The sequence below is a fragment of the Oncorhynchus mykiss genome, chromosome 7 (assembly GCF_057628025.1).
Source record: "Oncorhynchus mykiss isolate SJ-2025 chromosome 7, ASM5762802v1, whole genome shotgun sequence".
Classification (NCBI taxonomy): Eukaryota; Metazoa; Chordata; class Actinopteri; order Salmoniformes; family Salmonidae; genus Oncorhynchus; species Oncorhynchus mykiss.
In genome coordinates, this window is record NC_143028.1 from 26,606,188 (window position 1) to 26,621,862 (window position 15,675).

General features: G+C 42.0%; 1 protein-coding gene across 12 annotated transcripts in view; it reads left to right on the forward strand.

Annotated features, from left to right (window-relative positions):
• The window catches only part of LOC110527653 (receptor-type tyrosine-protein phosphatase T), a 522,557-nt gene that overhangs the window by 191,646 nt on the left and 315,236 nt on the right, over positions 1-15,675 (forward strand). For 10 of the 12 annotated variants that reach the window (XM_036983141.2, XM_090240585.1, XM_090240586.1 and 7 more), the window contains exon 1: positions 7,204-7,378. In XM_036983141.2, coding sequence (XP_036839036.2) covers positions 7,231-7,378 — 148 coding nt within the window. In that variant the 5' untranslated portion in view covers positions 7,204-7,230. Of the gene's footprint in view, positions 1-5,452; positions 5,535-6,368; positions 6,485-7,203; positions 7,379-15,675 lie in introns of those variants that run through there. The other 2 variants (XM_090240593.1, XM_090240592.1) reach the window with 1 other exon arrangement.

The following is a 15,675-nucleotide window of genomic DNA, read 5'->3' on the forward strand; positions in this document are numbered from 1 at the left end:
CTGCAATCCGCCCTGGCATGCTGTAAATTAACGTCTGGGCCACATCCTGACAGATGGCAGCCCATTCTTGCATAATCAATGCTTGGAGTTTATCAGAATTTGTGGGTTTTTGTTTGTCCACCCGCCTCTTGAGAATTGACCACAAGTTCTCAATGGGATTAAGGTCTGGGGAGTTTCCTGGCCATGGACCCAAAATATTGATGTTTTGTTCCCCGAGCCACTTAGTTATCACTTTTGCCTTATGGCAAGGTGCTCCATCATGCTGGAAAAGGCATTGTTCGTCACAAACTGTTCCTGGATGGTTGGGAGAAGTTGCTCTCGGAGGATGTGTTGGTACCACTCTTTATTCATGGCTGTGTTCTTAGGCAATATTGTGAGTGAGCCCACTCCCTTGGCTGAGAAGCAACCCCACACAATTATGGTCTCAGGATGCTTTACTGTTGGCATGACACAGGACTGATGGTAGCGCTCACCTTGTCTTCTCCGGACAAGCTTTTTTCCGGATGCCCCAAACAATCGGAAAGGCGATTCATCAGTGAAAATGACTTTAGTCTGTCGCTGATGTTTTTCCTGGAGAGAAGTGGCTTCTTTGCTGCCCTTCTTGACACCAGGCCATCCTCCAAAAGTCTTCATCTCACTGTGCGTGCAGTTGCACTCACACCTGCCTGCTGCCATTCCTGAGCAAGCTCTGTACTGGTGGTGCCCCGATCCCGCAGCTGAATCAACTTTAGGAGATAGTCCTGGCGCTTGTTGTACTTTCTTGGGCGCCCTGAAGCCTTCTTCACAACAATTCAAACGCTCTCCTTGAAGTTGTTGGTGATCCGATAAATGGTTGATTTAGGTGCAATCTTACTGGCAGCAATATCCTTGCCTGTGAAACCCTTTTTGTGCAAAGCAATGATGTCGGCCCGTGTTTCCTTGCAGGTAACCATGGTTGACAGAGGAATAACAATGATTCCAAGCACCACCCTCCTTTTGAAGCTTCCAGTCTGTTATTTGAACTCCATCAGCATGACAGAGTGATCTCCAGCCTTGTCCTCGTCAACACTCACACCTGTGTTAACAAGAGAATCACTGACTTGATGTCAGCTGGTCCTTTTGTGGCAGGGCTGAAATGCAGTGGAAATGTTTTTGGGGATTCAGTTAATTTGCATGGCAAAGAGGGACTTTGCAATGAATTGCAATTCATCTGATCACTCTTCATAACATTCTGGACTATATGCAAATTGTCATCATACATACTGAAGCAGCAGGCTTTGTGAAAATGAATATTTGTGTCATTCTCAAAACTTTTGGCCACGACTGTATGCTGTATTTTAGTAAATGTCCTTCCAACATTGCTCATCCTAGTATTTTTATATTTCTTAATTCCATTATTTTACTTTGATATTTGTGTATTGTTGTGAATTGTTAAATACCTCTGCACTGTTTGAGCTAGGAACACTACACCCGCAATAACAATTTGATTTGATTTGTAATGCTCGCCGCTACTGGACTCTGGACTAGTGGAAACGCATTCTCTGGAGTGAACAATCACACTTCACCATCTGGCATTCCGACAAATCTGGATTTGGCGAATGCCAAAAGAATGCTACCTGCCCCATGCAATACGTAGTGCCAACTGTAATGTTTGGTGGAGAAGAAATAATGGTCTTGGGCTATTTTTCATGGTTTTCTAGGCCCCTTAGTTCCAGTGAAGGGTAGTGTTAACGCTACAGCATATAATGACATTCTAGACAATTCTGTGCTTCCAACTTTGTGGCAACAGTTTGGGGTCGGCCCTTTCCGGTTTCAGCATGACAATGCCCCTTTGAAGATAGCGAGGTCCATTCAGAAAATGTTTGTCGAGATTGGTGTGGAAGAACTTGACTGGGCTGCACAGAGCCCTGACCTCAACTCCATCGTAGTCTGACAATGCACCATGGCCGTTAGAATGGTATTGCTTTGGGGATACTGTGTGTGTGTGTGTTTGTTTGTGTGTGATGCCTGTTTGAACAAGTGTATTAGACTCCCCCCCCCCCCCCCACACACACACACACACACACATACACACACACACCTGTATACAGACACAACCCACCTGTCTCTTCCTATGTATCTAACCAACCACACAAAATATCTCATCCGAATGTGTTTCCTCCTTCTGAAAATAATCCGTGGCACAACTTCTTTCAGGTCCTAATAGGCCTACTTATAATAATGTGGTTATCATGTGCTAAAAGATAAATTATTTCCTTGTTACTAAAGCCCATTTTAAAGTTTAGTTTCACCAGGTTATCTAACTGTCGGCATTTCAACAGTGGCACACATAGCAACAGGAAGACAGGGAGTTAACCCACTACTTAAATCCACTACTTTAAATCCACTACTTTAATCTTTAAGTATAACTGTAACTTTATTCTCTAAATTTTGACTTGATTCTCGAAATGTAATTGAGATAATTCTCGAAATATTCCCACATTTTTAAAGTACTATCCATGCAAGAACAGAAACTATCGAAGTACCACCACCCATCAACATTTATTTATTATTTATGTTCACTTGGTGCTAATACTCTTCTGTACAACACCCCATAATGTCAGTGAAATTGTGTTTTTAGAAATTGTAATAAATTATTAGAAAAGTAAAAGCTGAAATGTCTTGATTCAATAAGTATTCAACCCATTTGATTTGGAAAGCCTAAAAAACTTCAGGAGTAAAAATGTGCAAGTCAGACACTAAGTTACATGGACTAACTCAGTGTGCAATAGTGGTGTTTAACATGAGTTTTGAATGACTACCGCATCTCAGTACCACACACATACAATTATCTGTAAGGTGAAGTAATTAATTACACTTTGGATGGTGTATCAAGACACTCAGAGACTACAAAGATAAAGGTGTCCTACCTAACTCAGTTGATGGAGAGGATTTCATCATGAGGGCAATGGTGATTTTAAACCAGTTACAGAGTTAAATGGCTGTGATAGGAGAGAACAGAGGATGGATCAACAACATTTGAGATATGCCATAATACCAACCTAAATGAGTTGAAACAATGCATCCTGTTTGCAATAAGGTACTAAAGTAAAACTGCAAATAAAATGGCAAATAAATTACTTTTTTGTCCTGAATACTGTACAAAGCATTATGGTTGGAATCAAATCCAACACAACACATCACTGAGTACCACTCTTCATATTTTCAAGTATGGTGGTGGCTGCATCATGTTATGTGTATGCTTGTCATTTGCAAGGACTAAATCATTTTTGGGGTGATAAAATCAAATGAATAGAACTAAGCACAGGCTAAGTCCTAGAGAAAAACCTGGTTCAGTCTGCTTTCCAACAGACACCAATACATTTTTCAGCAGGACAATAATGGAAAACACAAGGCCAAATATACACTGGAGTTACTTACCAAGACAACATGGAATAGTCCTGAGTGGCCTAGTTACAGTTTTGACTTAAATCGCCTTGAAAATATATGTCAAGACTTGAAAATAGCTTTCTAGCAATGATCAGCAACCAACTTGACAGGGCTTGAAGAATTTATTTAAGAATAATAGACAATCCAGGTGTGGAAAGCTCTTAGAGACTTACCCCGAAAGGTGCACAGCTGTAATCACTGCCAAATATGATTCTAACATGTATTGACTCAGGGGGTTATCTTATCAAATAATATTAATGTTTAACTTTTTAATTTATACAAAAATGCATATACACTAGCGGTCAAAAGTTTGGGGTCACTTAGAAATGTCCTTGTTTTTTAAAGAAAACCACATTTTTGTCCATTAAAATAACATCAAATTGATCAGAAATACAGTGTAGACAATTTTTTTATGTTGTAAATGACTATTGTAGCTGGAAATGGCAGATTGTTTTATGGAATATCTACATAGGCGCTATCAGCATCCATCACTCCTGTGTTTCAATGGCACGTTGTGTTAGCTAATCTAAGTTTATCATTTTAAAAGGCTAATTGATCATTAGAAAATTATTTTGAAATTATGTTAGCACAGCTGAAAATTGTTGTGCTGATTAAAGAACCAAGAGAATTTGCCTTCTTTAGACCAGTTGAGTATCTGTAGCATCAACATTTGTGGGTTCGATTACAGGCTCAAAATGGCCAGAAACAAAGAATTTCTTCTGAAACTCGTCAGTCTGTTCTTGTTCTGAGAAATGAAGGCTATTCCATGTGAGAAATTGCCAAGAATCTGAAGATCTCGTACAACACTGTGTACTATTCCCGTCACAGAACAGCTCAAACTGGCTCAAACCAGAATAGAAAGAGGAGTGGGAGGCCCTGGTGCACAACTGAGCAAGAGGACAAGTACATTAGAGTGTCTAGTTTGAGAAACAGATGCCTCACAAGTCCTCAACTGGCAGCTTCATTAAATAGTACCCGCAAAACACCAGTCTCAACGGCAACAGTGAAGAGGCGACTCCGGGATGCTGGCCTTCTAGGCAGAGTCCCTCCGTCCAGTGTGTATTAGCCTGTCAGAGATATGGCTTTTTCTTTGCAACTCTGCCTAGAAGGCCAGCATCCTGGAGTCGCCTCTTCACTGTTGACGTTGTGACTGGTGTTTAACATTCTGTATAAAATGCTACCCATTTAGTTATTTTCAGCAAACCTAACCTATTATGAGCAAAGCAACAACCTTGGAGGCTTTTGCTATGACTAAAACACCTGACTATACCTGTGGAAGGAGGTTCCTCTCCACCTCCAGCCCTCTCTCTTGTCCTATTTATTTATTAAACCTTTATTTAACTAGGCAAGTAAGTTAAGACAAATTCATATTTACAATGACAGACTAGGAACAGTGGGTTAACGTCCTTGTTCAGGGGCAGAACGACAGATTTTTACCTTTGTCAGCTCAGCTTGATGAGCAAGCCGAGCTGAGCCAAGCCAAGCTGTACTGGGCTGGCCTGGTTACACATCAAACACAGTTGTAGTAACGTGCTGGAAAGGACAATGTGAAAATAAAATATCAGAGTCGGGTTCGGGTTGGCCCTATAATGTGAAATACGTATTTGTCTCTATCTAGCCACAGAGACCTGAAGGCCTGAGTCCCTCTTCCCAGTCTGGCAGCCTTCACCGAGAGCCCTGTGTGAGCCCCACATGTCCCGAGCACATGGCACTGCTCTACTGGCCTGCACATTCTGCCAGGCCCATATGTGAACAGCAGCAGCAATCCGCCTGTATTGTTTGTTAATTATTACTTGAATATATTGCTGCAGCTGTCCCAATGGAAAGAGCTGCTGTCAATGTGGCGACAAGCTTTCATTTTGAAGGGTGTGTAGTTAGAGATGGTGAATGTTGTTGACAGCATTGTGGATGCCATTCTTACAGGGTGTCCAGATGAGTTTTGCAGGGGTAACGAAAAATGCCTGTACAAATTGTGTTTCTCACTCTCTCCTCTCTCCCCACTCCCATCTCTGCCCATCTCTCTTCCTCTCCCCCTTTTTGGTAGGTGATATTCGAGTCTGTATCCATACAGGGCCATCCAGGGTTCATCGCGGTGGACGAGGTCCGAGTGTTGGCCCACCCATGCCGTAAGTGACTCTACCCCATGGAGCATCATCTGGTCTCACACTCCTGTCTAGCAGGCTGTGTGTGTGTATGTGTGTTTGGGAGTGGGGGACACACAGACCAAGGGGAGTAGAGGGAGGACGAGGTAGATAATGGAGCACAGAAGAAGGAACAAACTCAGGGCCTTCATCATTCAAAGCTGACAGAATGTCTTTGCCTCACATCTCTGGACTCCTCCAAGGCACTCAGTGTCCTATATGTGTTTTCTTTCTTTCTTTCTCTTTCTGTACTTAGACTTAGAGCTTTCCCTGGGAATTAGGACAGAGCACTCAGTGCTGAATTCAAATAAGATTAGGGAGTAAAGGTAAATAAATTGCAGAGTAAAGGAATCCAGTCGGCTTTTTTCTTCAATGGGGGAAATTAACGTCAAGATAAATTCTCGTATTGAAATGATCAATGAATACACTATTAGGCCTACATTTCTAGGCGCGGTGAAAATGAGATTAGGAGATGCCGTTTCAATGCCGTTTCAATGCCATACAGAGCAGCCTCGGTTCATTTGCTTTTCAGCTGGACATTAGTGTGTACTGAGCACACCAGGGGAGACAATTCTACAGAAGGGAAGGAAAGGTGACCTGAAATCTTAACTTTAGATTTAAGAACAAAAAGAAAAAACACACTGATCTACAAAACACTGTTTTGTTGGTAATTTAATGTTGTGTGCATTTGTTTTCTTTATTCCTCACATAACTCAGCTTTCTCAATTACTCAATGCATGTCAAACAGTTGATACAGTATGTGTTTGTGCTTATGCATGCCTATTCATTGTATTGAGTGTGTTTCCCGCCCCTTTGCAGGGAAAGCACCTCACTTCCTGCGGCTGCAGAATGTGGAGGTGAATGTGGGCCAGAACGCCACCTTCCAGTGTACCGCCGGGGGGAAGTGGTCACAACACGACCAACTGTGGCTACAGGCGAGTTGCTTCCCTTCGGTCCACTATAGATGTCATCCATCTTATCCCTCTCACCTTAAATCTGCAATCTTTAATTAGAAAAATAACAGATGGCAGCCGTGCCTGAGGGATTGGGCTGGAGAAGTGACCAATCTCAAATTCATAGATGGAGCTGTGGATGCATCCACCTTTAGTGACTAGCTTCTGTAGCTTTTTCAATCATGTAGAATACACAGGGCATTTTAGTTGATTTCTGTTGCAATGTTATGACCCCACCCTTGTGAAATGACACTTACAGCATGGTCCAGTTCCTTGCTGTACTTGCACAAACACTGTAATGGTATAAACTCTGTGGGGATATCCATACAATCTGTGCCCTGAGTATAAAGTGTTGTTTTGATATGGACGACTGCCTCTCTATAAGCCACCAATGTACTGCACTAGCATGTTTTCATCTTATAGTAATGGAATTTGCAATGGAGTAGTATCCAGGGCAGAACAAAAAGTATCAGGTACATGCTAGAATAAATTACTTTTGGGAGGTTGTTATAGTCGTGTTGATATCGAAAGGAAAAAGTGCTGTGAAAAAGTTGCAGTTTCTGACAAACATTAACCATGCTGCTGGTTTCTTTGGTTAACAGATTTGAATGTCCATATGTGGAGTTTGTCCTTTTTTACCATACTGACGTGATAATGTGACTAATGTGTTAGTAAGAAAGTGTCTGTCTCTCTCTCTACAGCAGTGGAATGGTAAAGACACAGCCCTCATGGTGACGCGGGTGGTGAACCACCGGCGTTTCTCGGCCACCGTCAGTGTCGGGGACACGTCTCAGAGAAGCACCAGCCGCTATCGCTGTGTCATCCGCTCCGATGGTGGCTCCGGGGTCTCCAACTACGCAGAGCTAATCGTCAAAGGTACGGCTAACGTACTAACGGCTTACCTGCTAAAAGTGAGCAGGTAAAGGCTAACGGCTAGACTACCGGCTAGGCTAACGCTAGGCTACCATAATACCAGGCTATTACCAGTCAGTCAGAACTCCGCTGGGTTCCTCCACAGTCATCTGAGCAGCAAACCCCTCATTATTTCAGCCACCATCAGCAGTGTGCATTCCATTCCACTATTTCCCCCTTCTCCCATTTACTAATGCATACTAACTTCGCCTTGAACAGAAACAAAGAGAACATTTTGGTTAAGGGAGTGGAAAACAAGGGTTGCTTCACAGATAGCGTAGACTGCTGGGTAGTCATTGGGTATTGTAGGATGGGCGGGTGGGCACACTCTCCGCTTTCTTCTGAGAAAGAGTGGATTAATTGACAGTGCACTGTAAATAATCAGAAATAGCCTATATATTTGTTCTATCACTTCTCCCCTCAGAAAGGAGCACTTCTTGATATATGGCTTAGAAAAACATGCTTCCCCCTCCTCTCTCGCTCTTTTCCTACCTCCCTCCTCCCATCCTGTCCAGATTCAGCCAGCCATTGTTCCTACCCCGGGTGGTTTGCCTAGCCAAACAAACCTTTAATGCTGATATTTAACTGCTAATCTGGTACTTTGATTCCCGCTCAGTGCCTATATGTGTGGGGAACAGGGGCAAGATGGCCCTGCTTAGCAGAAGCTGGCACTAAATCACTCCTGTGATGCACCTGGAAGCCAGAGTAGACTGCCTAACCTTGAGTTGTTTGTGCACCTGGTTTCTTGGCTCAGACCTGTGGGCCTTTAGCCAGGGGCCTTTGTAGTGCATCAGGCCTGGATCGGCTACTGTGTCCACTGGTCTCATCCCCGGTGTTTGATTAGCATCCTTGGTGTTTGAGAGTTGATTAGCTCAGAGTTTCCCAAATTTGGTCCTGGGTTAAAAGGTATGTGGAATGGCGTGAATAATGTATTACTCAGCCTCATCATACATACAGTACATTGACTAATTTATTTGTGGAATAGCACACTCAGTGCAACCTAGGAAGAAACCTAGAGAAGAACCAGGCTCTGATGGGTGGCCAGTCTTCTTCTGGCTGTGCTGGGTGGAGATTCTAATAATCCTTGGCCATTAAGGCGAGATTGTTCTTCAAGATGTGCAAAGGTTCATAGATGACCAGCAGGGTCAAATAATAATATTGTTAAGTGTTCCTTGTTTCTATTGGTACAACACATCGAAGTGGTTAATTGACACGGGTGTTTCCGTTCAGTAATTGTGTCACCTGCCATCTTAAAGTACACTACCGGTCCAAAATTTTAGAACACTTACTCGTTCAAGGGTTTTTCTTTATTTTTTACTCTTTTCTCCTTGTAGAATAATATTGAAGACATCAAAACTATGAAATAACACAAATGGAATCATGTAGTAAGCAAAAAAGTGTTAAACAAATCAATATATATATATTAGATTCTTCAAAGTAGACACCCTTTGCCTTGTTGACAACTTTGCACACTCTTGGCAACCAGCTTCATACGAAATGCTTTTCCAGCAGTCTTGAAGGAGTATATGCCACATACGCTGAGCACTTGCTGGCTGCTTATCCTTCACTCTGCGGTCCAACTCATCCCAAACCATCTCAATTGAGTTGAGGTCAGGTGATGGTGGAGGCCAGGTCATCTGATGCAGCACTCCATAACTCTCCTTGGTAAAATAGCCCTTACACAGCCAGGAGGTGTGTTGGGTCATTGTCCTGTTGAAAAACAAATGATAGTAACACTAAGCGCAAACCAGATAGGATGGTGTATCGCTGCAGAATGCTGTGGTAACTATGCTGGTTAATTAAGTGTGTCTTGAATTGTAAATAAATCACAGACAGTGTCACCAGCGAAGCACCCTCACACCATAACACCTCCTCCTCCATACTTTACGGTGGGAAATACACATGTTGAGATCATCCGTTCACCCACAACGCATCTCACACAGACATGGCGGTTGGAACCAAAAATCTTCAATTTGGACTCCGGACCAAAGGACAAATTTCCACCGGTCTAATGTCCATTGCTCATGGTTCTTGGCCCTAGCAAGCCCTTTCTTCTTATTGGTGTCCTTTAGTAGTGGTTTCTTTGCAGCAATTCAGCCATGAAGGCCTGTATCACACAGACTACTCTGAACAGTTGATGTTGAGATTTATCTGATTTTATCTGATGCCTATGGTATTCCTGAAGGCAGTGCTATCAGTCCTATTTTGTTCAATATTATGATTAACGATGTGTCTTCGAATGTAGTAGGGGTATTGGGGCTTCCCTATGCTGATGATGGAAGAGGGGAAGGAATGTCTCTCATGTGACCAAATCTATTCAACAAGCTATAGTGGATGTTGAAAGATCAAATCAAAGTAGCACAATAAAATTACATATCAATAACAAGGCTATATGCAGGGGGTACCGAGTCAATGTAAAGGTTAGTCGAGGTAGTTTGTACATGTAGGTTGGGGTAAAGTGACTATGCATATACAGTGGGGCAAAAAAGTATTTAGTCAGCCACCAATTGTGCAAGTTCTCCCACTTAAAAAGATGAGGCCTGTAATTTTCATCATAGGTACACTTCAACTATGACAGACAAAATGAGGGAAAAAAAATCCAGAAAATCACATTGTAGGATTTTTAATGAATTGATTTGCAAATTATGGTGGAAAATAAGTATTTGGTCAATAAACAAAAGTTTATCTCAATACTTTGTTATATACCCTTTGTTGGCAATGACAGAGGTCAAACGCTTTCTGTAAGTCTTCACAAAGTTTTCACACACTGTTGCTGGTATTTTGGCACATTCCTCCATGCAGATCTCCTCTAAAGCAGTGATGTTTTGGGGCTGTTGCTGGACAATACGGACTTTCAACTCCCTCCAAAGATTTTCTATGGGGTTGAGATCTGGAGACTGGCTAGGCCACTCCAGGACCTTGAAATGCTTCTTACGAAGCCACTCCTTTGTTACCCGAGTGGTGTGTTTGGGATCATTGTCATGCTGAAAGACCCAGCCACGTTTCATATTCAATGCACGGATCAGTTGTCCTGGTCCCTTTGCAGAAAAACAGCCCCAAAGCATGATGTTTCCACCCCCATGCTTCACAGTAGGTATGGTGTTCTTTGGATGCAACTCAGCATTCTTTGTCCTCCAAACACGACGAGTTGAGTTTTTACCAAAAAGTTATATTTTGGTTTCAGCTGACCATATGACATTCTCCCAATCTTCTTCTGGATCATCCAAATGCTCTCTATAAAACTTCAGACGGGCCTGGACATGTACTGGCTTAAGCAGGGGGACACGTCTGGCACTGCAGGATTTGAGTCCCTGGCGGCGTAGTGTGTTACTGATGGTAGGCTTTGTTACTTTGGTCCCAGCTCTCTGCAGGTCGTTCACTAGGTCCCCCCGTGTGGTTGTGGGATTTTTGCTCACCGTTCTTGGGATCATTTTGACCCCACGGGGTGAGATCTTGTGTGGAGCCCCAGATCGAGGGAGATTATCAGTGGTCTTGTATGTCTTCCATTTGCTAATAATTGCTCCCACAGTTGATTTCTTCAAGCCAAGCTGCTTACCTACTGCAGATTCAGTCTTCCCAGCCTGGTGCAGGTCTACAATTTTGTTTCTGGTGTCCTTTGACAGCTCTTTGGTCTTGGCCATAGTGGAGTTTGGAGTGTGACTGTTTGAGGTTGTGGACAGGTGTCTTTTATATTGATAACAAGTTCAAACAGGTGCCATTAATACAGTAGTGGAGGACAGAGGAGCCTCTTAAAGAAGAAGTTACAGGTCTGTGAGAGCCAGATATCTTGCTTGTTTGTAGGTGACCAAATACTCATTTTCCAGCATAATTTGCAAATAAATTCATAAAAAATCCTACAATGTGATTTTCTGGATTTTTTTTGTCATTTTGTCTGTCATTTGTCTGTCAACGTATCTATGATGAAAATTACAGGCATCTCTCATCTTTTTAAGTGGGAGAACATGCACAATTGGTGGCTGACTAAATACTTTATTGTAGATAATAAACAGCGAGTAGCAGCAGTGTAAAAACAAAGGTCAATGTAATTAGTCCAGTGGCCATTTGATTAATTGTTCAGCAGTCTTATATCTTGGGGGTAGAAGCTGTTTAAGGCGCCTTTTGGACCTGACCTGGCGCTCCGGTCCCGCTTGCCGTATCAGAGAGAACAGACTGGAGTCACCTGATTCAACTTGTCAACCAATCATCAAGCCCTCAATGAGTTGAATGAGGTGTGTTTATCCAGGGCTACAAGGAAAATGTGTTCTGTCAGGGGTACTGGAGGACCAGGGTCGGGAAACACTGGAATAGACCATAGAAATGGAATGCCATAATAGCTCTGGGGCAGCTGAAGTTGTACAAAAGGTTTTTATGCTCCTTGTGCTATCTGTGGTTGTACTCTACACAAACATATTTTAATTTGCTAGGTAAAGTGTAGGCATACTGTCTTTATAAGCAAATCAATATGATACCCTATTTCTAGCGGAAAATGTTTTTATATATCTTTAGCTGGTCATGTATGTGCAATGTCCACATGTACAGTGTCTTACAGAAAGTATTCACACCCCTTAACTTTAAATGGATCAAAGTGGAATTATGTTTTTAGAAATTAATCCAAATGAAAAGCTGAAATGTCAGTAATTATTTAACCTCTTTGTAATGACAAGCCTAAATAAGTTCAGGAGTAACATTTTGCTGATCAAGTTACATGATAAGTTGCATGGACTCACTCTGGGTGCAATAATAGTGTTTAACATGATTTTTTTAATGACTACCTCATCTCTGTACCCCACATGAGCAGTGTGCAGTGGATTTCAAACACAGATTCAATCTCAAAGACCAGGGAGGTTTACAATGCCTCACAAAGAAGGGCACCTATTGGTAGATGGGTAAAAATAAAAGCAGACATTAAATATCCCTTTGAGCATGGTGAAGTTATTAATGACACTTTGGATGGTGTATCAATACACCCAGTCACTACAAAGATACAGGCGTTCTTCCTAACTCAGTTGCCGTAGAAGAAGGAAAACATTCAGGGATTTCACCATGAAGGCCAGTGTAATGACTGTGATAGGTGAAAACTGAGGATAGATTAACAACATTGTAGTTACCCCACAATATTAACTTAAATGACAGAGTGAAAAGATGGAAGCCCATACAGAGTAAAATTATTCAAGAACATGCATACTATTTGCAAGAAGGTACTAAAGTAAAACTGCAAAAAATGTGGCAAAGAAATGTACTTTATGTCCTGTATACAAAGTGCTTTGTTTGGGGCAAATCCATCACATCACTGCATCGTGTTATGGTTATGCTTGTCATCAGCAAGAACTGGGGAGTTTTTAAGGTTAAAAATAAATGGAATAGAGCTAAGCACAGGCAAAATCCTATGGGAAAACCTGGTTCAGTCTGCTTTCCAACAGACACTGGGAGATTAATTTACCTTTCAGCAGGACACTAGCCTAAAACACCAGGCCAAATATACACTGGAGTTGCTTACCAAGACAACATGAAATGTTCCTGAGTGGCCGGCCTAGTTACAGTTTTGTCTTAAATCAGCTTGAACATCTATGGCAAGATTAGAAAATGGCTGTCTAGCAACAACCAACTTAAATCATGTGCAATAATAATGTGCAAATATTGTACAATCCAGGTGTGCAAAGCTCATAGAGACATACACAGAAAGACTCACAGTTGTACATGCCCCAGTGGTGTGAATACTTATGTAAATATTTTTTTAATGTTCAATAAATTAGCAAATGTCTCTAAAAACATGTTTTAACTTTGTCATTATTGTGTGTAGATGGGGTGAAAATGTGAAAGTCAAGGGGTATGAATACTTTCTGAAGGCACTGTAGCTACACCTGTAGGCATTTTATTTTGGGATTTGTCCCCCAGAAAAGGTCTAACAGCAGACATACGGAGAGAAACAAAACTAGACCGTTATAGAATATTGTGTTGACAGCTAAGCTCGCATTCAACTCTCAGTTGTTGACATTGTTTCAGCGGTAACATATTTTTTACATGAGCTGATAAAACTTAGTTGCAAGCTTCTTTCGTAGCACGGTGTTGTAGAACGAGTGTCTCATGAAACACATTCCAGACATGGGTACATCTTGCTATCTTGGCATAACTGTGATATGACAGAGAAATATCAGCTAGCTAGATAGGCTAGCCAGCTGCAGCTGCAGCTATTGCCAAGCTAAGCTAGCTAGCTGCTGTCAGGTTGGTTAAACACAAGGTCAACACAGGCTTTAGCCAACACCTATAAATGAATTAGCAAATCAAGTCCTCCACTTTAAAATGTCTCTCCATAGCAAAGCTAGCTTATGGAGTGAACAGTATTCTGTACCAGTACCCTCTGTACTCTGTACCGGTACCCCCTGTATATAGACTCGTTACTGTTATTTTATTGTTTCTCTTTAATTGCCTTTTCTTTTTTCTATTTTCTCCTTTTTTATGTATATAATTGATTTTATTTTCATACTTCAGTTTATTTAGTAAATACTTTCTTAACACTTATTTTTCTTCAAACTGCATTGTTGGTTAAGGGCTTGTAAGTAAGCATTTCTCTGTAAGGTCTACCAGTTTTATTCGGAACGTGACAAATGACGATTTTATTGACTTATTCATAATAACGGTTACATGGAGAAAATCTCTGAACTAAAAATGGATGTGCCTCCCTTCAGAGAAATATATTTGACCTAAACCCCCCATTAATGCACTTCTTTTTAGAAATGGTTCTTCATCCTGTAAGCATTAGCTGTCAACAAAATCAGTTTTATAGTGCACAGGGCTGTGGGCCAGAATATAAACGCAACATGCAACAATAGTAAATTTAAGGAAATCAGTCAATTTAAATAAATGCATTAAGCCCTAATCTAGGGATTTCACATGACTAGGAATTCCAAATATGCATCTGTTGGTCACAGATACCTTAAGAAAAAGGTAAGGGCGTGGATAAAAAAAACAGTCAGTATCTGGTGTTGCCACCATTTGCCTCATGCAGTGTGACACATCTCCTTCACATAGAGTTGATCAGGCTGTTGATTGAGACCTGTGGAATGTTGTCCCACTCCTCTTCAACGGCTGTGCAAAGTTGATGGGAGGGAACTGGAACATGCTGTTGTACATGTTGATCCAGAACATCCCAAACATGCTCAATGGGTGACATGTTTGGTGAGTATGCAGGCCACCGAAAAACTGGAACATTTTCAGCTTCCAAGAATTATGTACAGATCTTGCAACATGGGGCCGTGCATTATCATGCTAAAACATGAGGTGATGGTGGCGGATGAATGGCACAACAATAGGCCTCATGATCTCGTCACTGTATCTCTGTGCATTCATATTGTCATCGATAAAATGTAATTTTGTTTGTTTTCGATAGCTTATGCCTGCCCATACCACAACCAGATTGTCACCATGGGGCACTCTGTTCACCAAAATGCAGTATATCAAGATCCTGGTGAGGACGAGAAGCACGCAGATGAGCTTCCCTGAGACGGTTTCTGACAATTTATTCACTTCGGTTGTGCAAACCCACAGTTTCCGCTTGTTATAGACCCCCCTCAGCTCCCAGCTGTGCCCTGGACACCAAATGTGAATTGATTGCCCCCCATCTATCGTCAGAGTTCGTACTGCTAGGTGACCTAAATTGGGATATGCTTAACATCCCAGCAGTCCTACAATCTAAGCTAGATGCCCTCAATCTCACACAAATTATCAAGGAGCCTACCAGGTACAACCCCAAACTGTAAACATGGGCATAGATATCATCCTGACCAACCTGCCCTCTAAATACACCTCTGCTGTTTTCAACCAGGATCTCAGCAATCACTGCCTCATTGCCTGCGTCCGTAATGGGTCCGCGGTCAAACGACCACCCCTCATCACTGTCAAATGCTCCCTAAAACACTTCTGCGAGCCAACCTTTCTAATCGACCTGGCTCGGGTATCCTGGAAGGATATTGACCTCATCCCATCAGTAGAGGATGACTGGTTGTTCTTTAAAAGTGCTTTCCTCACCATCTTAAATAAGCATGCCCCATTTAAAAAATGTAGAACTAAGAACAGATTTAGCGCTTGGTTCACTCCGGACTTGACTACCCTTGACCAGAACAAAAACACACTGTGGCGTACTGCACTAGCATCGAATAGTCCCCGCGATATGCAACTTTTCAGGGAAGTCAGGAACCAATACACACAGTCAGTTAGGAATGCAAAGCTAGCTTTTTCAAACAGAAATTTTCATCCTGCAGCAC